This window comes from Chiloscyllium plagiosum, chromosome 8 (assembly GCF_004010195.1).
Source record: "Chiloscyllium plagiosum isolate BGI_BamShark_2017 chromosome 8, ASM401019v2, whole genome shotgun sequence".
In the NCBI taxonomy this organism is placed as follows: Eukaryota; Metazoa; Chordata; class Chondrichthyes; order Orectolobiformes; family Hemiscylliidae; genus Chiloscyllium; species Chiloscyllium plagiosum.
In genome coordinates, this window is record NC_057717.1 from 96,997,398 (window position 1) to 97,021,730 (window position 24,333).

At 40.3% G+C, this 24,333-nt stretch overlaps 1 protein-coding gene across 5 annotated transcripts in view; it reads right to left on the reverse strand.

Moving 5' to 3' along the window:
- Positions 1-24,333, reverse strand: part of stxbp2 (syntaxin binding protein 2) — a 69,596-nt gene that overhangs the window by 5,778 nt on the left and 39,485 nt on the right. For all 5 annotated transcript variants that reach the window (XM_043694850.1, XM_043694853.1, XM_043694848.1 and 2 more), the window contains 10 exons: positions 16,643-16,773; positions 16,020-16,127; positions 13,305-13,362; positions 10,649-10,714; positions 10,246-10,326; positions 8,659-8,797; positions 6,660-6,766; positions 5,429-5,527; positions 2,542-2,627; positions 1,747-1,904 (listed from right to left, as the gene is read on the reverse strand). In XM_043694850.1, the coding sequence (XP_043550785.1) occupies positions 1,747-1,904; positions 2,542-2,627; positions 5,429-5,527; positions 6,660-6,766; positions 8,659-8,797; positions 10,246-10,326; positions 10,649-10,714; positions 13,305-13,362; positions 16,020-16,127; positions 16,643-16,773 (1,033 nt within the window). The remainder of the gene's footprint in view (positions 1-1,746; positions 1,905-2,541; positions 2,628-5,428; positions 5,528-6,659; positions 6,767-8,658; positions 8,798-10,245; positions 10,327-10,648; positions 10,715-13,304; positions 13,363-16,019; positions 16,128-16,642; positions 16,774-24,333) is intronic.

A 24,333-nucleotide genomic window follows, 5' to 3' on the forward strand; every position in this document is an offset into this window, starting at 1 on the left:
TACGAGGGGGCATAGCTTTAAATTAAGGGGTGTTAGGTATAGGACAGATGTTAGGGGTAGATTCTTTACTCAGCGAGTCATGAGTTCATGGAATGCCCTGCCAGTAGCAGTGGTGGACTCTCCCTCTTTATGGGCATTTAAACGGGCATTGGATAGGCATATGGAGGATAGTGGGCTAGTGTAGGTTAGGTGGGCTTAGATCGGCACAACATTGAGGGCCAAAGGGCCTGTACTGCACTGTATTTTTCTATGTTCTACGTGTAGTTCCTCATGTGTTGCAGTGTGTGTTTGTTCGTTGTGATAACATTCTGATGCAGCTTCGTTTGTACGCAGGCATCATGGTATCTCACAAACCCACCAACACACTAAAACAGCAGCTATTGAACATGAAAGTGCCCGTACAGACAACAAGCAAAACTAAATGTCATTTACAAAATACTGTGCAAGGATGACAACAAATGCTACATTGGACAAATCACCAGAAAACTAGCCACCAGAATACATGAACACCAACCAGCCACAAAAAGACATGACCCCCTCTCACTAGTATCCTTACACACAGATGAGGAAGGACATCACTTCAACTGAGACACTACATCCATTCTAAGACAAGCCAAACAAAGACATGCATGAGAATTCTTAGAAGCATGGCATTCCAACTGGAACTCTATCAACAAAGAGTTAGACCCCATCTATCACCCCCTGAGAAAAAGAACAGGAAGTGACTTCGCCACAGCAAATGACATCACCAACCCAAAGAAACCCAAACATACAAATAGAAAGCACTGAAGATGTTATCTAATAGGGTGACGAAACATCTGGAAATGAACCTTCCAGCTTAGTGAGCAAGATTCATCCAAACCTCAACCTGAGCTAAAAATCTTCTCAAAACTAGTTTTTAGGCAAAGCAAAATATCATTGTCCCCAGAAAGCATTTCCATTTCACAGATAAGAATGCTTCTGTTAAAATGTATATCACATCCTTCAATCCTTCTGTTCTCAATGCATTCAATCACTCGACCCATTTCCAGCACTCGCTAGAATGAGATTCCAAAAACATTTCAAAGCTTGATTATCATTTGACCAACACGAAGTGTCCAATTTCATTTCTCACTCTGAATGACTCAAATTTTCAAACTGGTCTCTCCCCATCATCAGAAATGATGCTTCCAACATCCAAATGTCAAATATCCAGCAGGTTCTTCCAAGTTCTTTCTCTGGATAAAATTTAAACCCACACTAAATTATTCTACATGCTAAATTCTGTCAATGTGAAACTATTATACTTGTGGGAACAACAATGAAAAAGTGCAAAATGTACTAAACCAATAAAATAGATTTAGGAGAAGGGGCACTGTAAGTAGGCACCATGTAACAATTGCAATTCCTGGCTGAGGAGTTGGGAGAAGCTCCCTATCAATTAAGCCTAGAGAAATCCGCACCAGAAGTAATTAGAATTAATCTCACCGATGCAAACTTCCATTAATGATCTAACCTCAAGTCACTGCAGTTTGAGAGAAGAATAAACCTGCTACACTCAGACAGTGCTGTAGTTTATAAGTAAATTAGAGCCATAATTCCCAGCCTACCACCAAATTCACTAGCCAATTTCAATAGTCACTCAATTTTACACGTTGTATGAAAGACAAGTTTGGGAATCAGAAGATGATTGTTTGCAAAGGTTCAATGCACATTTGCGAGGGAACCAATGAAAGAAGTTCAATACAGAAAACAGACAGGACTTACCAATCAACACCTCCCATTTGCCATCGGTAGCCTTGGTTACTTCATATGCGCAGCGCATCTCAGACATGGAGACACCCCCAATAACAAAAACAATGAGCCGGGGTCCAATTCTGTACTCTGTTGGAGTCTTGTTCTTGTGCCAATGACCAAAGCGGGCGCTTGAGGAAGCAACAAGGTTTGTTAATGTTACCCCATTTGCTATTAACAAAAGGACTGTCTCAGTGTTGTAGAATCTTAGCACGGGGATAATGACGCACAAACAACCTCCTCTTCTTAGAGGATGAATAAACCATCACTTTTGGTGGTTGGCAACACTGGCAAGATGATCATTTGTTGAACATCGTCAGCTGCCCAAAGTAATAGCCAAAGTAATGGTCTGATGCAACTGAATAACTTGCTAGTGCTGTCAGTGGATGGATAAACCAGTGTGGTACAAAAGTTACACATGGACCAGATCAGGATGAGCAGCGGGGTGTTCCACTAAAGGACTCTTGTGAATTAGCTGGATTATTTCAGACACTTCCATAGCCACTTTATAATGCCAGTTCTTAAAATCTACAATGATTTTAAAAAATTAAACTTTCAAAATTGCCAGGATGGGATCTGTACTCGTGCCCTGAGCAATAACTTCTATACTAACTACTCTCTTCTGAAAATATATAGGATCTTCACACAGCACTGCTATAGGAACAAAGTGACTAGTTTTTTTGCCTTCAAATGATGCAAGACGTTGCATCATTAACTAAGGTTTTCAATCCCAGTAGGTGGAACACAGGGAACGAATCAATCATGTACCTCACAGCTGTCTGTGTTGCTGCACTTGGGGCTGGGTCGGACACAAATGGCCACTGTTTTTTGCAAAGCTTTTCTTCCGTAGCATCCTATAAGATGGACAAGGTTTACATAAACATACATACTATTGCAAACAATGGATGGTAATGTGCACAGAAGAATGAATTCTTCAGATGAGATATTGAATACATAGCCATAGTGTGCAATATTTACATATTATGAACTCCACTTTTTTTACCATTTAAGCATATACATTTTTACAACTTCAATATGCATAAGGATCTTTGCATTCACTATTTTATTATACACAAATTAATGCTATTCTCTATTTCCCAAGTTTGCTAGTCAAAAGAAATATAGCTTATTCTGGATGTCGGATGCAAGTTGAATCAGGAGCTGAAATTGGCCTGTCGCAAAGATGTTACTACAGTTGTTATGGGGGATTTCAACATGCAGGTAGACTGGGAGAATCAGGATGGTATTGGACCTCAAGAAAGAAACTTTGGGAGTGCCTCCGAGATGGATTCTTAGAACAGCTGGTGCTGAAGCCTACCAGAGAGAAGGCAATTCTGGATCTGATATTGTGCAATGAACCAGAATTGGTCAGAGACCTTGAAGTGAATGAGCCATTGGGAAATAGTGACCATAATACAATAATCTTTAATCTGCAATTTGAGGGGGAGAGGGTACAATCGGAAATGACAATATTTCTGTTGAATAAAGGGAACTATGGAGCTATGAGGGAGGAGCTGGCCAAAGTTCAATGGTGCAATACCTTAGCAGGGATGACAGTGGAGGAATAACGGCGGATATTTCTGTGTATAATGCAGAAGTTGCAGGATCAGTTCATTCCAAAAAAGAAAGATAGATCCTAGGAGGAAGCATGGGTGGCCGTGGCTGACGAGGGAAGTTAAGAAACATATAAAGTTAAAAGAGAAAAAGTATAACATAGCAAAGATAAGTGGGAAAGCAGAGGACTGGGAAGCTTTTAAAGAGCAACACAGAGGAGTACTAAGAAGGAAATACGCAGAGAAAAAATGAGGTACGAATGTAAACTGGCCAAAAATATAAAAGGATAGTAAAAGCTTTTTTAGGTATGTGAAAGGCAAAAAAAGGTTAAGACTAAAATTGGGCCCTTGAAGATTCCCTTTGTGTCATTTTTAAATTTTTCTTCTCTTACCTTAAAAATATGCCCCAAAGTGTTGAAAGCCTCCATCCCGATGGAAAGGACACCAACTATTCACCTTCTCTACACCCCTCATGATTTTATAAACCTCGACAAGGTCAGCCCTCAGCCTCTGACACTCCAAGGGGAAACAGCCCCAGATTTTACAGTGGAGAAAGTTAGAGTCGGGGTCTGAGCAAACTGACTGATTGATTCTGTGGACACAAAATATTCATTCGCTGAACATTGCTGCTGTGACATTGGAACAGACAAATTAGGTTTGCTCATTTGCATATAAAGTGATTATCTTGTTCAATAAGTAGGAGGAGATCTCTCCCACTCTGCCCACACTATGACAGACCACCTCTTCCCCCCACTGCAGAAGGGGTTATCTCTAACTGAGGCAGGAACCTGCAAAAACAGTCTACATCAGTATAGCAAAGCTATCATGGCCAATGAGTTTGATCTGCATTTCAGAATGGCAGGCAGTGGCCAGTGGGGTACCGCAGGGATCAGTGCTGGGACTGCAGCTTTTTATAATATATATTAATGATATAGAAGATGGTATTAGTGATAACATTAGCAAATTTGCTGATGATACTAGGCTGGGTGGCAGGGTGAAATGTGATGAGGATGTTTGGAGATTACAGGGTGACCTGGACAAGTTAGGTGAGTGTGAGTGGTCAGATGCAGTTTAATGTGGATAAATGTATGGTTATCCACTTTGGTGGCAAGAACAGGAAGGCAGATTACTACCTAAATGGAATCAATTTAGGTAAAGGAGCAGTACAAAGATCTGGGTGTTCTTGTACACCAGCTGAAAATGTGTTGCTGGAAAAGCACAGGTCAGGCAGCATCCAAGGAACAGGAGAATCGACGTTTCGGGCATAAGCCCTTCTTGTACACCAGTCAATGAAGGTAAGCATGCAGGTACAGCAGGTAGTGAAGAAGGCTAATAGCATGCTGGCCTTTATAACAAGAGGGATTGAGTATAGAAGCGAAGAGGTTCTTCTGCAGCTGTACAGGACCTGGTGAGACCACACCTGGAGTATTGTGTGCAGTTCTGGTCTCCAAATTTGAGGAAAGACATTCTGGCTATTGAGAGTGCGCAGCGTAGGTTCATGAGGTCAATTCCTGGAATGGCGGGACTACCTTACGCTGAAAGACTGGAGCGACTGGGCTTGCATACCCTTGAATTTAGAAGACTGAGAGGGGATCTGATTGAGACGTATAAGATTATTAAAGGATTGGACACTCTGGAGGCAGGAAACATGTTTCCGCTGATGGGTGAGTGCCGAACCAGAGGACACAGCTTAAAAATAGGGGGTAGACCATTTAGGACAGAGATGAGGAGAAACTTCTTCACCCAGAGTGTGGTGGCTGTGTGGAATGCTCTGCCCGAGGGCAGTGGAGGCCCAGTCTCTGGATTCATTTAAGAAAGAGTTGGATAGAGCTCTCAAGGATAGTGGATCTCAAGGGTTATGGAGATAAGACAGGAACAGGATACTGATTAAGGATGATCAGATTAAATGGTGGTGCAGGCTCAAAGGGCAGAATGGCCTACTCCTGCACCGATTGTCTATTCTCACGAAATCCTGAAAATATCAGCTATGAATGAGAGAGATAAACTGGTCACCTCATGATCACTGAATATGCAGCAAAGTGACAAGCAGCTTTCTGTCCTAAGTTGGAAACCCACACTTATCCAAATTACAACCACTATACCTCCATGATATCTTTGATGACAGGAGTCCACCTGGAGAGTTGGTAAGTTGACTCTGTTCGTAATTTCCTTTCCGGTTTAGATTTTGAAGATGATCCACTCTTAAAATGAAGTTAAAAATATATACAGGTTAACTTCACTAATGTCAGATACCAGCATTTTGTGTCTTCCTCCATTTTTCAAGTGACTGTGGATTTCTGATGCCCTGTTCAACCAAGACCCAATATCCAAATTCCAGAGCCTAGTATCCATCAGTAAACACAATGCCCATCTTTGCAATATCCTCCATGTATCTCCCATAGCCAAGTCAGCAGAAAATTGTGTTTGTATTATGGTTATTTTTGAATTAGAGTTTTTCAAACACTGACCTTCCAACTTTCATAAACATCTGATGAAATGCAAGTTAACAGCACCCCAATAAAGCAGAATGTGCCTAAATAATAGCACAACACTTAGTTGCATTTCACAGTCTATGGCTGAATGTGGGTCAAGTAGGAAGATCAAATCTATCAATACCAATTTAACATCTTTCTAGCCTCATCTTTTGTTTCATTACTTGCCTTTTTGCAGGTCCTGGGCTTCCTCCATCACCAAACCCTCACCAGACACCTGGAGGAAGAATGCCTCATCTTCCGCCTTGGGACCCTGCAACCCCATGGGATCAATGTGGATTTCACCAGTTTCCTCATTGCTGGCCCCCCCACATTATCCCAGTCCCAAGTCTCCAACTCAGCACTGCTCTCTTGACCTTTCCATCACCTTCGCCATCTATCCGCTCCACCCTCCTCTCTAACCTATCACCTTCGCCCCCACCTTCAGCTACCTTCCCCACCACTCCTCCCATTTATCTCTGACGCCGGCCCACAAGCCTCATTCCTGATGAAGGGCTTATGCCCGAAAATGTCCATTTCCCTGCTCCTCAGATGCTGCCTATCTGTTGCGCTTTTCCACGCTCTCTACTTTGGTCTTCAGCATCTGCAGTGCTCACTTTCTTCATCATGGATGCTGCCTTGTCTCAACACTTATAACATTTTCTGCTTTTAGGATATTGTCATAATTTAGGAACCCACATTTTTTACAGCTGGACTTCAAAAATAATTATTGAGAAGGGATTACAGTCACATTTTTGTTAAGAATTAAATTTATGTCTGTGTTGGAAACAGAATACTACTTTCGTGACTGCTACATACAAAGCAAAAACTGAAAACAAAACTCAGTTTATGTAGTGCGTACCCCAGCTATGATGGTCGTACCCAGGTTCTGAAAGTTTCGGATGATATTGCTGTCTTCCTGGATGTTTGCATGCTGAATAAGTTTGGTGAGGTTCTCTTCTGTGATCCCTGAAACAATCAAGCAGAGCAGGTTTAACTAGAGGAAACAAGATGATAGAAATAAGAAAGAAAATATTTCTTAACTTTCCCCATGTGGCTCCCAAAACCTCCACAAGAACCTAACACTAACTTAGCCATTCTTGGCATTGGTGAGGTAACAGTGGATTTGATATTTGAGGAGGGACACTACTTATGGTCCCTTAACCCTGTGCGTCACCAGTCAATAGGATCACAATTGATCTTCAATCTCGACTGTACTTTCCTTCATATGACCTTATCCCTCGATTCTTTCAGTGTCAAAAACTGAAGCGATCTCAGCCTTAAATAAACTCATTGCACATCCACAGGTCTCTGGGATATAACATTCCAAGGATTCACCGGCCACTAAAGTGAAGAAATTCCTCCTGGTTTCAGTTCTAAATGGCCAATCAAATCTAACACTGTATCATCTAGGTGAAGTTTTTCTAACCACAGGAAATAACCGCTCAGGATTTATTCTGTAAAGTCATCTCAGAATCCTATACGTTTCAATTAGAAACAATGGCATACTGTTTCATAGGAAAGGCACCCCAACTTAACTCATGATCATCCTTAGCCAACCTATACTCAACGATGTCCCACCAAATGTGACTGGACATCAGTTAATGCTATTCTCTCAAGCTCAACCCTTGCAAAAGCCAAATAATGGAGCACAGACAATGAATTTGATAACTTCCTATGAAGTACAGGACTGAAATGTTCAAGTTTAAATGGTCAGATTGAGAGACTTTCTACTTGAAAAGCTCTAAGAGCTACTTTGTTGAGCGTAAGTTTGGCAAATCACATCAGGTGATCTTTTACTGTAGATGCATATTTAAATATAAGATGCATTTTGTGCTCAAGGTCAAGGGGAATTAATTCTATGCAAAGGACTAGTTGCCTGAAACAAACAAGCCATATCAACACAAGCAATAAAAAAATGCAGATTACAGCTCCACAGAATGTGCCTTTGTTCCAACCTGGGGAAAAAAAGCATCCGTTTACTTTTTTTGCAACATTTTCTATGTAAACATTTCATTGGAAAGGCATGGCCAATTCGAAGAATCAGGACCAACCTTGAGTACAAGCTCATGTTCACACAAGAAGGTGAGAAATAACACTAGTAATTCAGAGGCACAGGCCAATAGCTGGGGAAAATGGGCTCAAATCCCATTACAGCAAGTGGTAGAATTTATATTCAATCAATGCCTTCTGGAATCAAAAGCTGCTCTCAGCGATGATGTCCACGACAATATCATGGGCTTTTACAACAATCCAGTTCACCAATATCCTTTGGGGAGAGAAATCTGCCATCCTCACCTGGTGTGGCCTAGATGATTCCAGATTTATAGCAATGTGCCTGACTATCAAGTGCCCTCTGGCATGGTCTGCCAACCACTCAATTCAAGAGTAGAGGAATGGGCAATAAATACTGGGCTTGCCAGCAGTGCACACATGAGTGAATTGAAAATAAAAATAGAATTGATGACTCAAATCTATTTCACACTGACCATCACAATCAGAAGAAACTTTTGAGCTGGATTTAAACCCAAGATGCAGAGGCAAGAGGCCAATTCTACGTTTCTCACCACCACTTCTCCAGGCCCACTTGTTAAGTTTTGTTGTCACAAAGCCAAATAACCTCATTGAAGTGATCTTGTAAAAATGCTAGCAGTTGTCAACTTAATTACTTTACCTCAAATATTACAATGCAGATTTACACAGGGCTAACATGACATTTGTCAGAGGTTGTTTTGAAATCAACTGTGTGACAGGTCATCATGTGAAAGGGATAAATATTGGGAACCACAACTGTAACACTAGACAACATAACACTATTTGAAATAAATAAAAATATGAATTTTCCAAAAGTTATACTGCACCGTTCTTGAGGAAGATGTATAGAAGAATAATCCTGATTTTGTCATAGGATTTAATGTTCGTATCCAGTAAGATTGGCACAATTATCTTCATTGGATCTTTGACCTTCTCTCCCTCTGAATCAGTCCCCATGGCAAGGTCCTGTTTATAGACCACAGGCTCATTTTATTAATCTGATGTACATACATTTTAGTTGACAGTGGGGTGCTGGAAAAACTCAGCAGATCAGGCAGCATCAGAGGAGGAGAATCAACGTTTTGGACATGAGCCCTTCGTCAGGTAAGATTCCTGATGAAGGGCTTATGCCCAAAACGTCAATTCTCCTGCTCCTCGGATGCTACTTGACCTGCTGTGCTTTTCCAGCACCACATTCGACCCTGATCTCCAGCATCTGCAGTCCTCACTTTCTCCTAGTACATACATTTTATACAATTACACAATTTTTTTTGTTTTTACATACAGTAACCGTAAATGAATTTTTGTAAAATAGCCTAGACATTAGCGAGTTTGAGAAGATTTGTAACTCAGGTTGGGGTTCTGGATGTAGGTTTGCTCGCTGAGCTGTAAGGTTCATTTCCAGATGTTTCGTCACCCTACTAGGTAACACCAGTAAGCCTCCAGATGAAGCATTGGTGGCATGACCAGCTTTCTATTTATATGTTTAGGTTTCCTTGGGTTGGTGACATAATTTCCTGTTCTTTTTCTCAGGTGGTGGTAAATGAACTTGAAAGACCCTTATACAGACCACAAGCAAAACTAATGTCATTTAAAAGAGACCTAAGGGGCAACTTTTTCACACAGAGGGTGGTACGTGAATGGAATGAGCTGCCAGAGGAAGTGGTGGAGGTTGGTACAACTGCAACATTTAAAAGGCATTTGGATGGGTATATGAATAGGAAGGGTTTGGAGGGATATGAACCGGGTGCTGACTACATTGGGTTGAGATATCTGGTTGGCATGGACAGGTTGGACCAAAGGGTCTGTTTCAGTGCTGTACATCTTTATGACTGTTATAACTGTAACAAACAGTACATTGGACAAACAGACAGAAAACTGGTCACCAGGATGCATGAACATCAACTAGCCACAAAAAGAAAAGACCCACTCTCACTAGTATCCTTACCTATAGATGAGGAAGGACATCACTTCAACTGGGACAACACATCCACCCTAGGACAAGCCAAAGAGACACGCACAAGAACTCCTAGAAGCATGGCATTCCAACCTGAACTCTATCAACAAACACAGTGACTTGCCACACCCAGAGAAAAAAAACAGGAAGTGACACCACCAACCCAAGGAAACCTAATCACAATAGAAAGCGGGCCATGTCACCAGTGTTTCATCCAGAGTCTCACTGATGTTATCTAATATGACGACGAAACATCTTAAAACAGACCTTCCATCTCAGCGAGCAAAGCCTACATCCAAAGCCTAGACATTTCAAAATATACTTTCAAGGATCCACTTTGAAAAGCATCAAGTAAAAACAAGTTAGATCATTAAACGTTTAATGTGACCGTGAATCAGTAACCGAAGATATTACCTACTACAAATATGGACTCCAGACTGACGCACAACACACTGACCTGCTCCACTTTACACATCTTTTCAACTGAGCCCTTAAAGTGCTTCATACAGTCTTCAACCAAGTGCAAATGTGTAGAGTACTACAAGGGAGAAAAATAAAAAAAAGTGACACAATTGCAATAGGACTGTGAAATAAGAGAATAGCAGGAATAATGTAGACAAAACAAGAAAACATCATTCTTTACCCTTAACTGAAAATTAAAAGGGAAAATAGTGCTTGAAGTTTGACAATAAAGGACTACAAATTCTTGAACTTCCTCCCCATTCACTAGTGAGGGCTTATAGTATAGCCTGTAAGTTATAGCCCCTGTAGTTTTTCTGCCTTCCAACTAACACTACACATGCTCACTTGTTCTCCAATCCCCTCCCCCACCAGAGATAATAAAATATTGTGGTACTCACTTTGCTGAGCTCCTTCTGATATTGAGGCATTTTCTTTAGTATTTGAGAAAGATCCCGCAGATTAGCCTGAAAGAAAAGAGAAGTACTTCTGACACTACTTTCACTTCGATTTTCTCCCCTTCCCTTTAAAGGGCTTGGCTCTTGTCAGAGTATCACCAACATTGGAGGGTGAAGTACCTATTCTTCATCCTACAACCTCAGTGCAAGCTCTTCACAAGTGTGTTAAATCATATTCACACATGCGAATCACTTTCCAACTGGAATATGAAAGGAGGATCAAGAACACAGTTGTAGGTCATTATTTTCCCTTTCCTGGTCCACATGAAGCTAGAAGTGAGGACTGCAGATGCTGGAGATCAGAGCTGAAAAATGTGTTGTTGGAAAAGCGCAGCAGGTCAGGCAGCATCCAAAGAGCAGGAGAATTGACGTTTCAGACATAAGCCCTTCTCCAGTGGTGCCTGTTTGGAGCCCGTACCAGCCCATTCAACAGCTGATCTGGTCCCAGACTCTCCGGCATAACCCTTGGCCGTGTTGATAGTGAACAGAAAATCCTGTTAGAAAACAATCCTCAACATTAATAGACTTGGGCTGCAATTTCGTAAAGTGGTAAACAGGCCCCACTGAAACAAGTGATATCATGTTGAAATATTTCAGTGACTACACCGCAACTGGGTGACAGTGCCTGTCAGTAAGACTATTCTTTCACAGAGCTGCAGTTACAGTGCAGCACACAGTTGCTCATCTTTAGTGTTGTACTTCAATGTCAGTTCATGACAAAGTTTACTTATTATTTGCATTTATTTTATGAGAGAATACGGTTATTGATTGGCACAATTTGGCAAGCATTGAAACCCTCTTCAGGCAACACTACTGTTGGAAGTTAACATCATGGTGTGTGCTTATTGGTTATTAAGAAAGTCAGTAGAACTTGGGCTTTCATTTGGAAAAGGGGTCTCAGAGAATCTCTTTTAAAGGGATTATTTTTTAAATATTGTCTTGTTTTAACAATGTTAAAATTAGCACATTTTACACATATCAAAGAACATAATCACAAAGAGTGAGCAAAATACAAAATGAACTAGAGGGTAGAATATCAGAAACAAATTTAATATAACTTAAAACATATTTTTCTGCCAGGAAGTTTTAAAATTGGGTGGGGACGATGACAGGTAAACATAGGATCTCTCTAGACTAATGAAAAAGTGATTGGACAGGTGGCCTTTTTCACCCTTACCTAGCCAATAAGCTGATGTAGGAATGAGGAATTTTATGTTTTATGTATACTAAATCTGTACTATGTGCAACCTTTCCATGGTACAACACTGCATTGATCAGGAGGAGTGAAATGCACTTGGGTTTGGCAGCAACATCATTTTGATAAATTTCATGGTAGAGACTGTCAGAGCAACAGAATGCCAACACCAGTTAGCCAGTCTGCTGCCTTCAATATTCCAAGCAAACATCAAATCAAGTTATGGGTCTTTGATTGATATGGCTGATTGTTTCAGGGTGTCACTGTGTTTGGTAACATATCTACCACATGTCACCAGGTCCAATACTACAGAACTGGTAATGTTAGACAGTAAAGAACTAAGGTTTGTGTAAAGATTGGTCACTCAGGTGTCAGCAGCAGTTGTTGTGGGTATGTTCACCGAGCTGGGAATTTGGTTTGCAGACATTTTGTCCCCTTGCTAGGGACATCGTCAGTGCTGTGGAGCCTCCCGTAAAGCACTGCTATACTATCGGTTGGAATTTATGCAGTTTTGTTCTGATTGTTCGTTGCAGTGGTCAGTATATTGGGTTTAGGTTAATGTGTTTATTGATGGAATCTGTGGATGAGTGCCATGCTTCTCTGCATTCTCTGGCTGTCTTCTGTTTGGCTTGATCTAATAGTGTGTTGTCTCGATCAAGTGAGAGATCCCAGTCGTCTGTGTTAACTGATACTAGGGATAGCTGGTTGTGGCATTTAGAGGCTATTTGATGTTCATGAACGCAGATTGCTAGTTGTCTGCCCGTTTGTCCTATGAATAATGTTTTGTGCAGTCTCTGCCTGGAACCTTGTACATCACATTGATCCTGCACATAATGGTATTGAGTCTATGAGCAGGACAAACTTGGTGTACAAGATTCTATTCAAGTCAACTAATCTGTGCTGATATTTATACTCCAGAATCGCCTGATCTTAGCTTTTCAGCATACCTTTCTAATTCACTTTTTCTCAAATACATCACGTATAGATGCAAGTATTTTCAATGCAAGTAATATCTTGCTTTCCAGCTGTAGCTTCCTGCTTTGTATGATCTAACACATTGAAAATAGGAACAGCAGTAGGCCATTCAGCCCTTCAAGTTTGCTCCACCATTCAGTATGATCACAGCTGATCATCCAACTGAGTATCTTGTTCCTGCTTTCTCCCCATATCCTTATGATGTCTCGTAGCCTTATAATCTATTTCTGTCTACTTCCTGAAAACATTCAAGGTTTTGGCCTCAACAGTTTTGTGGCAGGGAATTCTGGGTGAAGACATCTTACCTCTAACTCCCCTCCTTAAGAAAAAGGGCAAAAGACAGGGACTTTAAAATCAGATGCATGTTAGCTTGTGAGTGTACATAGGGATCTGGTGACTGTCATGACCAATGAAGAAAAATCTGCTCACCTTATCAGTTGTCATCCTTTTGCTTTCACAGAATGTCTTCAATAATTCTGTTACTTTCCTTAGGAGGAAAAACAAAAGATGGTGTGTGTCTGTAGAAACTCTTAACCAATCCATTCAACAGGAAAGAATACATTTAAAATGATTATTTATAAAAATGGCCTGGCCTTGTAGAACCTGGCTACAAATCAAACTCTCAGGAGAGAGGCTTGCACAAGTCCAGTTATATGTATTGAGCCATAATAATTTTAATTTACTCAGCACAATGGGACAACACTCAAAACAGCATAAATTCCCACAAATTTAGAATAGTTTTGTGGATGCAATTTTAAGAATTCTGTGATAACAGCTATCACCACATTGAAAGATACTCCAATTCTAATCCAGGAACAGCCAAACTCTAGCATTGAGTACAGGTATGCCAGAATTCAAAGATAGCAGCAAACCCTATAATTTAAATGGCAAACTTACCTCCCTGGCCACCCCCAGAACTATTTCTGAAACATTCCATGTAACATTTTCGGGCTGCGGTAAACCGCAGAAACCAAATCTGCGGATATGGGGATCTACTGTATTCTATCAATCTCTGAGTGTTGGAGTTTATTCAAAGCATTTTCTAAACCCAGGCACTTCATTTCAATCCCAATCTTTAAAAAAAGTCTTCTTACAGCCTCGCTATCACTTAATTCTATGAGAGCCTTTGTTTTTAAAAAAATACCAAACACTCTGGAACAGCTTTAATGCAAGTACAAGTTGTTGTTGTTGCTAGTTAATTACATTAATTTAAATAGTGGCAGCCTCTCAGAAATAAGCTTCCAAATTTTAACCTTTCATATGTTACACATGGAAAAACAATACAAATTGGAAAAACAACACAAGTTTTATTCCATGAAAGATTGTAATACACAGATAGCAAAATATATTGTACAACAATGTGTCTGGCACAAGGCTATGTCCTGGGAAAATTCTGGTTCACTATGGGACAAATGAGATTGCACTGATTTTGTGGACTGAGCATTCCATGGAGCAATCGACTGAGATCAAAAATATTTCTTAAGCTATACAAATTGAAATGCTGTTTCAAGCAGACTCAAGAATCTAAAATTAAGTAACTTCTGTAGTTTGTAACGTATATAACAAATTACTTCCCTCCAACATTCCCAATTCAGACATTAATGCCAGTTAATCAGTGAAGACTAGGAGGGACCTGCTTTCAATTAATTTATATGTAAAGTTAATTAAGTGTAATTTTGTCAATTATTTTACCATTGCTATACTATAGCCTCTCCACAAGGGAAAATAACCCAGAGTGGAGGGACAGCTATGGGTAAAGGGTGTGGCTATAGGAAAGTTTGAGAATTAGCTTGTATCATTATTAATAGTGATAGGAGTGTATACACACACACACAATTGTTCAGTACAGCAGTGACTACACAAAAATATTTAAATGTCCGTAAGACTTTGATGTGTCTATTTTTGTTGAGATGAATGTTTTTGTTTACTTGCTCTTTTTGGAAAAATTCTCACAATTTTGCTGATTTAAAAACACTGTGGATGCACTCTTAATTCTTGTTCATTGTCTTGAGTTCTCTGCCCAAGCTTGCTCCACCTTGACCTTCACAATAGGTAGAGAGGTTGGTCCCAAATCTACCCCTACAGAACAGCGATTGAACCCTTGTTGTTGGCAGCATTCTGATCCAACTGAAACAACAGGTCCTCCATCCCAAAAGAACCAGACTTACACAAATTTAGATTGCCACAGCATGTTGTAGGTTGGATAGTGATGTTAGAGGCTCCAATTCCTTTCCATAAGATAACTGACGAGAAATCTTTCTGCCTTCCGTTGGCATACATTGGAATGGTTCACAGGCTGCTATTCAAATGTGTCTGGCTTCATTATAAACATAACTTCTTTAGCCATGTGAATGGACTTGAAACTGGAGCTTCTGCCCAAAGTAGCACAAGATCTGCTGGTGTATTAATTATGTTGGAATAATTATTATTTGTTGCTTTTGGATTACATTCAAGAGGTTGAAGGGGATAATTACTATAAATATTTGATGGGTACATGTCAGTTCTTGTCAGGATTAAGCTAGAGATAAATTATAGCGTGTGCAAATTTGCTATCCTGAAGACAGGTAGTACAGATCTTGTTCAAAACTTGCATTTATGTATCAACCAAGATCTCAGGTCATGCCAAAGCCATTTACAGCAAATACTTCAAAACAGATTCACAGTCAACAATTTAGGGAATGTGGCAGCCAAATTCCACAAGAATAATCTGTTTTAGTGATGTTGACAAAATTGCAAAGAACTTGCCTGTTCTTCAAAAGGGGTGGCATGGTGGCTCAGTGGTTAGCACTGCTGCCTCACAGCACCAGGGACTCTGGTTTGATTCTACCCTTGGGTGACTGGCTGCGTGACGTTTGCACGGTTTTCCTCTGGATGCTCCGGTTTCCTCCCACAACCCAAAGATATGCAGGTTAGATGAATCTGCAGTGCTAAATTGCCCAGTGTATCCAGGGATGAGTAGATTAGTTGGATTAGCCATGAGGAATGCTGGGTCATAGGGTCAGGGTGGGGGTGGTCTAGATGGGATAGTCTTTGGAGGGTCAGTGAGGACTCAATGGGCTGAATGGCTTGCTTCCAAACTGTAGGGATTCTATGATTCTATGAAAATAGCAGCATATCTAATATCAAGCAATAACAAGGACATACTTGGAGACATCAGCAATGTGCATGTGGCGCAGCTGCAGCCAAAGTTCATCATCCTCATCCAGCAGAGTATCCTTCACTCGGGATTCTGCAACTCCTGCAGTTTCATACCTGAAAAATAAAGCAACAATGTGTCTGCAAATAGATCCAAAAATACTGTGTAGAAAATTATAATGTTGGGTCTCCTTCAATATACATTGCATTTCTAAGTTTTCCCTCCTCTCAAGTAATCGCTTCAACATCTAAATACAGATTATTTTAAAAACATTGAAATATTAAAATCAGTAACAAAAAAAAACTTAGTTTTAGTTTACAATGAAGCTCTGAATAACTACCATTGACACCAATGAAATGTCCTCAGATGCACAAACTGGGAACAAAACATCGCCAAGATATTAAGAGGAACTCCTGAATACTATGGAAAGATTTCCAAATGCCTGGGTTTTAAATGCTTTGCTCCAGTTGACTGTTACTGTACATGTTGCCATTCTCAATTTTAATGGAACTCCTTTATACCATCCATCACAACTCTCAACATAATGCACCAGAAAACAGGGTAATGGAAAATATGCACTGACGCGTCAAAAAAACATTTTAGTTGGAGTAATTTTAAAACTAAAACTTACGAATAAATATCTTGATCAATTGGTAATAAATCGTAGGCCATAGCCTGGAGGGTCAGTTCATGCAGGATTGGTGACACTGGGTCGTAGCCCCGGTCGACTATCAACAGCTGTGAACGGGACTTTTCAGGACCCTAGACAAAAATTGGAGGTTTGAGTGAAACAAAAATTAAAAAAGGAGGCACAAGATAATGGCCATTCAGCCCAATGCGATTCATCTACCCACAGGAGAATCCCATTTATGCAATGTAATGAGATTACAAGAAGCAATGGAGACATGGAGAAATTTTCCCACATAGTTAAAGTCTGGAATAAACAGCGAGTACGTGCGTGTGCGTATGCGCGCGCGCAGAGTCAATCGTGTCATTCAAGAGGGAACTAGATTACTATTCAAAAAAGAAGAATGTGCAGTATTATAGGGGACAAGGTGGAAAAATGATCAATTGCTCATTGACAGCAATGGGTCAAATGGTCGTCTTCTATGCTGTGTGAGTAGTTTAAAGAGGAAAGCAATTCAAGGAAAATAAAAATCAATTAGTCTGTCTCCAGAGACTTGTACACTGTATAAACAGATACAAGCACTGGTCAAGATGGGCTTCAATTAAATATCTAATAGCCAGACTTTATTTTTTGTAGATCAGTAGTAGAGCAGAGGGTTATTTGTGCTAAAATGCTACCATCACAGGTGGGAGGAGAGCCTGCTGTTGCAGTGCTCAAAACTTGCAGGTGGAGGGTGCTGTTGCACAGAGAGTTACTCTGCATTGGTACAGAGAATATCTAAATCTCTACCTAGTGTTTGGCAAGTTTACTCACCTTTACTCAGGTTTCAGATAACAGCTTTGGTCTGTTTCTCAATGGATTAATTGTAGAGTGACCTCAACCAACAGGATTCTGCTTTAATGAAATCTCAAAGTACTTTTCTTTAAAAAGTGGAAGTATGGGAAAATAAAACAAATCCAATGACAGTTTGGATTTCCCCACTTTATCCTGTGGTAGTGTGGTAATAAATGTAAAACAGCATGCAAAAATGTTTCATGAACATTCCTTCCACATATGTCTTTGAGAATGTAAATACCAACTGTGAGGAATTCTATTGGGAAATATCAGAACTGGAGAGAGGCAATAACGTGTTAAAGTTGCCAGTTAAAATTTGCAGAAAATAGACCGCAGAGATCAATTACACAGGATGATTGTTACATTTGGAGGTACTGTTAAAGGTGCAAAGGCAAAATACAACAAAGTGGTGGAATACTCTCCATTTACTTGGATTGGCACAGCTCCAACACCACTCAAGAAGCTTGACACCATTTAGGACAAAGTACTCAACTGGCACCTATCCACCTCCTTAAACATTCATTCCCTTCATCATGGTACACATTGTGTACCATCTACAATATGCACTGCAGTAATTCAACTAGTCTCCTTCAACAGCACTTACCAAACCTGTGACTACTAACAACTACAGTGACAGAGGTAGATGCATAGGAACATCACCACCTGCAAGTCCCCTCTGAAGTCATATACCGTCCTGATTTATAGGTATTGCTGTTACTTTACGGCTCAGGTGCAGTAACTTCTCCATTTTTAATCACTGCAATATAAAGTAAAACAGTCATACAGATGCACAGCATGGAAACAGACCCTTCGGTCCAACCCATCCATGCCGACCAGATATCCCAACCCAATCTAGTCCCACCCTTCAGCACCCGGCCCATATCCCTCCAAATCCTTCCTATTCATATGCCTCAAATGTTGCAATTGTACCAGACTCCACCACTTCCTCTGGCAGCTCATTCCATACAAACACCACCCTCTGCATGAAAGAGTTGCCCCACAGGTCTCTTTTATATCTTCCCCCTCTCACCCTAAACCTATGCCCTCTAGTCCGGGAGTCTCTGACCCCAGGGAAAAGACTTTGCCTATTTACCCTATTCATGCCCCTCAATTTTGTAAGCCTCTATAAGGTCACCCCTCAGCCTCTGACGGTCCAAGGAAAACTGCCCCAGCCTGTTCAGCCTCTCCCTATAGCTCAAATCCTCCAACCCTGGCAACATCCTTGTAAATCTTTTCTGCACCCTTTCAAGTTTCACAACATCTTTCCGATAGGAAGGAGACCAGAATTGCACGCAATATTCCAACAGTGGCCTAACCATATCAATGATTTTTTAAAAACTCTGATTCCACTTAAGTCTGAAGTAATCCACGTTCTATGGACTGGACAGCGCACCTGCCTTCCTGCCACTCATTTATTGCCCGTCTCAGCTGGAAGAGATTTCCATAAGTTATCCACAAGTGGAATACCGTGCTACAGGAAAAAACAACAGACTAACTACACCAATAGCAAGATAAGATAAAAACAAAGGACATTTGAGGAAATGATGCTGGCACAATGATAACCTAGGACTGTCCGAGCATGTACCAGACATCGACTCACACAATATCCTTTTGAGGAATTAGATGGCTGATGCTAAGACCCCAAGCAAGACAGTAATCAAAACAGAAATAATGCAACATCTAAAAGTCTTCTATAATATGATTTGTCATCTATTGCTGATAAAGCATAAAAATAAAGTGATTCTTTAGGAAACTAAAATGAATAAAAGATTCCAACATAGGTGAACAAGACTTGGGCTTTAATAGGAGAATGTCTAAACAACAAATTGCCAGCAGGGCACAGAAGGGAACTAAAACTTCCCCTATAAAGAAAGTAAATACACGGAGTGCATTCACTGTGGAACTGCTTTCAACGAGAACAAATTCAGAACATTAATATAATTTGTAAGTTGTAGTCAGTCAATTTCAGTCTGCAAATTTCTGGATGTACTAGAGGATCAGGAAGCTGGGAAGGATAAAAATGAGTACTTAGGTCATGAACATAAAGCCAAAATGTTGGCCTGTTGTGTTTGTATTCATTCATAGAGATGTACAGCACGGAAACAGACTCTTCAGTCCAACTCGTCCACGCCGACCAGATATCCCAACCCAATCTAGTCCCATTTGCCAGCACTTGGCCAATATCCCCCGAAACCCTTCCTATTCATATACCCATCCAGATGCCTTTAGACTTTGCAATTGTACCAGCCTCTATCACTTCCTCTGGTAGCTCGTTCCATAAATGCACCATCCTCTGTGTGAAAAAGTTGCCCCTTAGGTCCCTTTTGTATCTCTCCCCTCTTACCTTGAACCTATGCCCTCTAGTTCTGGACTTCCCCATCCCAGGAAAAAAAAATCCGTTTATCCTATCCATGCCCCTCATGATTTTATAAACCTCTATAGTCACCCCTCAGCCTCTGATGCTCCAGGGAAAACAGTCCCAGCCTGTTCAGCCTCTCTCTATAGCTCAAATCCTCCAACCATGGCAACATCCTTGTAAATCTTTTCTGAACCCTTTCAAGTTTCACAACATCCTTCTGAGAGGAAGGAGACCAGAATTACATGCAATATTCCAAAAGCGGCCTAACCAATATGATTGATAAAATTAATCAGCACCAAAAAGGCAAAGAAAACTTTGGGATAACAAAATTATTCAACTACCGAACAGCTCTACACCATGTGATACTCTGCAATTGGCAAGCAACTCCAATCTTGATCAACACAATATTTGATTAATTACGACACATGGGTCTGTGATAAATGACAATGTCAGCAGAGGTAGCAAGTAGTAATTAATCCAACTTATTAGCTAGTTACATCTTTACCAATTCCTCCATTTACTTCATACATTAAATCAACACCAACTGGCAATTTATTGCTCATCTGAGTTATGGATGAAATTACAACCATTGTGAGGGTGCTCCACAGTTGGTTTTGGTCAGAGTTGCAGGACTGAGTTCTGGCCCAGACAGCAGTTTTGATAGAGCCCAGTCTTATTATCAGTGGCTTTGATCTCTGAACCTTGCATGTTTCAGAAAGATTTTAATACCTTTAAACCTCATTTAACTGGCAGCACAGAGGTCTAACTGTCTCCAATGCAGAATCTTCAGTCCAAGACTTGAGCACATAACCTAGGATAACAGTTTGGTGTACAGCTGAGGGAGCTCTGCATTGCTTGAGGTTTTGGTTTTCAGATGAGATGTTTAACTAAAACCTCTTTCAGCTCTGCCACATCCACTAGAACAACTGAAGTCACTATCTGATGAAGGACAAGCAGCTCCTGGCCAATATTTATCCATCAGTAATGCAGATTGGCTGACCATTCATCTCAGTACAGCCAGTGGGACCATGCTGTCCAGAATGCCGCCTTCAGAAGTAATTCATTGGCCTTGAAGCTCTTTAGGACATTGGCAAGACGTGAAAAACACTGCAAAAATGAACATTTTATTACTGCAATCAATGTCCCCTGATGGGAAAGCAGATGCTCCCTCTGCTTGAAGGGTTAATAAAAAAGGAACATCATTTTATGGTGAAAGGCAAGAGAACTAGAGGGTATTTCAGGAAAACGTGTTTCATCCAGAGGTGATGAGAATCTAGAACGTACTACACAGGAGGGCAATTGAGGTGGGATACCTCACAAAAAGGTATTTGGATGAGCACATGAAGTGTCATAATATTGAAGGCTATGGGCAAAGTGCTGGAAACTGGGTCCAAGTCAGATTTAGAGGAGTTTATTTTGTCTGTGCTGACTTGATGGGCCAAAAGTTCCTGTTCCATACTGTATAATTCTATGATTCTAACATTATCTTTACTAATCAATCATTTATTCATTCATGTGACTTCAACTACTTTGATTCATAAGTTTTTCTCAAGCCTCCAGGACATTTCTAAAATTAGCACAGCACAATTAAATAAATGACTCAAGTCCTTTCTGTTGGCATCATTTTGCAACTTTTTGCATAGAATGCCCATCAAGTACAGTGCATATCTATCAGTTTTACGACAGAACACTTTGCAAAAATGTGCAGGTCAATGCCACATATGCAGAAAGCTATTCCGAAGAACTGACCGTGGATCTGTTCGACAAAAAAAATGAGACACATAGTAACATGCACAGAAATAAATGCACGGTTATTTACCCTTTTCTGAAATGTAATCGTTCGCATTCTGGAAGAACAGGAGAATTGAAAAATGGACAGGGAAGCAAGGGACAGAAGGAAAAGAGAAAAAGAAAACAGTTTAAAAAAAAAAGGAGAAAGAAACACTGCAATGCAAACCAATAAATTGAGACCAGCTCACTTCACAGTCTTTGCAGAACACTCATTTTCACACATAATTAAGCAGATTTGGCCATGGAGAGTTCTTAGTCAATGATAGAGCATATTAATATCAAGCACTAATTATGGTCCAGTTTACTGGCATGGTGGCTCAGTGGTTAGTACTGCAGCCTCACAGCACCAGGGTCCCAGGTTAGATTCCAGACTTGGGCGACTGTGTGGGAGTTTGCACATTCTGAGCTCAACCTGAGCTACAAATCTTCTCAAAACTCGTTAAGTCTGCACATTCTCCCAATGTCTGCGTGGGTTTCCTCCCACATTCCAAAGGTGTGCAGGTCAGGTGAATTAGCCATGCCAAATTGCCCATAGTGTTCGGTGCATTCATCAGAGGGAAATGGGTCTGGGTGGATTACTCTTCGGAGGGTCGGTGTGGACTTGATGAGCCAAAGGGCCTGCTTCCACACTGTAGGGAATCTAATCTAAAATCTAATCTAAATATACTTGATGTTATAAACAGTGTTAAAAGTTAAGTCTACTTTTTAAAAATTTCCAACTGATCGGTGGCATTGCTGACTAGTGAACTCGACCATAATTAGTGCTCGATATTAATATGCTCCATCATTGATCAAGAACTCTCCATGGCCAAAATCTGCATAATTGAAACAGACCTGTAATTAATTACAAATTGCTCTTGGCTCTCAGGTTAACTTTCTGGCAGTTTTTAAAAAAAAATAAAATGATTATTATTTACCATGTGCAAAGCTCTTAATTTTCACCTGATGAAAACAAAGAACACTTAAAAATATTCATGCAGCTGAGTGTCAAGTCAAACGGATCCATTGTCAAAATGACCAATTATTCGTCACATTAGGGTTTTGCAGTAACAGCGGAGAACAAAAAAAACTCAAATAAATTTTGAAAGTAGTAAAATCCAAATTCTGAGGAGAGAGAAGCAAACAAAATTATTCTCATCTACTTGGGGGGTGTTGACTCTTGCTGGGTAAGATTTCCCTGGTGACAGCAAAGAGGTCATTCAAGATAAGAATACAGACAGAGGAACCATCTTATGGTGCAGAATTAGTGTCCCTAATCCTTGACCAAAAGGCCTGGGTTCAAGTCCCACCTGCTCCAGAGGTGTGCAATAACATTTGAACAGGTTAATTAGAAAAATAAATGAAAACAAAAGGACAGACTATTCAAACATTGAGGCCATCACATCAGAATCCTGTCAGCACCTAATATCCATAGGTTTCAAACAGCTATTTTTGAAACGCAAGTCATGAGCAAGAGTCTTGACTGGTTTTCATTCTCCATCTTTACTCAATAGCGTGACAATGCTATGGATTTAAGAGAAGTATTTCATACTGGTTTCCTTTACAGAGAGATTAGCATAGCAATCAGAGAAGATAAAAAAATATTGTGAAGCCTTGCTGTTTTATTTGGGGAAAAAAAACAAACGGAAACAGTGGAAGTAGCTGGATGGGTACAGTCAAAGTCCCACAGAACCAGGTTTAGCTTTTAGCAGTTGCTGTTGAGGTCTTGAAGTGGAAGCTACTTTTCCCCTCTTTCAGTTACAGCCAAAAGCTGGGGGTTCTCTGCTTTCTACTGGGGTTGCATGTGAGACAGTGTTCCAAATTTGCCTTTTGCCAAGGGTGCGTTTATGGGATTTTACTAAATTGGAGCAGTTAATTAGTAATATTTATTGTATTTATTATTCTCTTACATTTTCCAATAGAGTTAAGTTATTCAAATTCCTTCTTTCATTGTATTTTAACACAGTGTTTTGCTTTAAATCTGGTAGTTTGACCAATCAAATTGCGTCTGGAACACAAAACCTTACGTTTACCTTTAAAATAAGAAAAAGTTAGTGTCTAGACACTCTCCTGAATATTTTGAGGGAGTTTGGTCTGGTCCATAACAATAGGCCACACAGAAGTGAAGTAGGATGAGGAGAAAATCTGAAGGGAAGGAGACTTGGGCAGGACATATCAGAAAATAAGTACTTTAAAGGGCACAGGTAAAGATAGGATAAAGATAAAGACACAGCTGTGGTATAAAGCATTTCCATGTTTATTCTACCCTGTCCTCTTTATCCAAGCATTTGACAGTTGAGAAATGTTCAGTTAAACCCATCATAAAATGGCTGCAAGTCAAATTTAATAGGAATAACTGTCCTCAGTGACAAATTAGAGACAACCTAGCCAGTACTAACTTAGCATTGTTAAATTTTACATCTTTAATGCAGCAAAGTTACTAAGTGGTTAATTCCAACATTAGTCGATAAAGTCCTGATTGAAGGGTTAAGCTCGAAATGTAGACTCTCTTGCTCCTCAGATGCTGCCTGGCCTGCTGTGCTTTTTCCATCGCCACACTTTAACAACTCTGACTTCAGCAGTCTTCACTAGCTCCTAATTCCAACATTAGCTGCTGAAAATGCACAGGTCAGGCAGCATTCAAGGAGGAGAATCGACATTTCAGGCATGAGCCCTTCTTCAGGAATGAGGAAAGTGTGTCCAGCAGGCTAAGATAAAAGGTAGGGAGGAG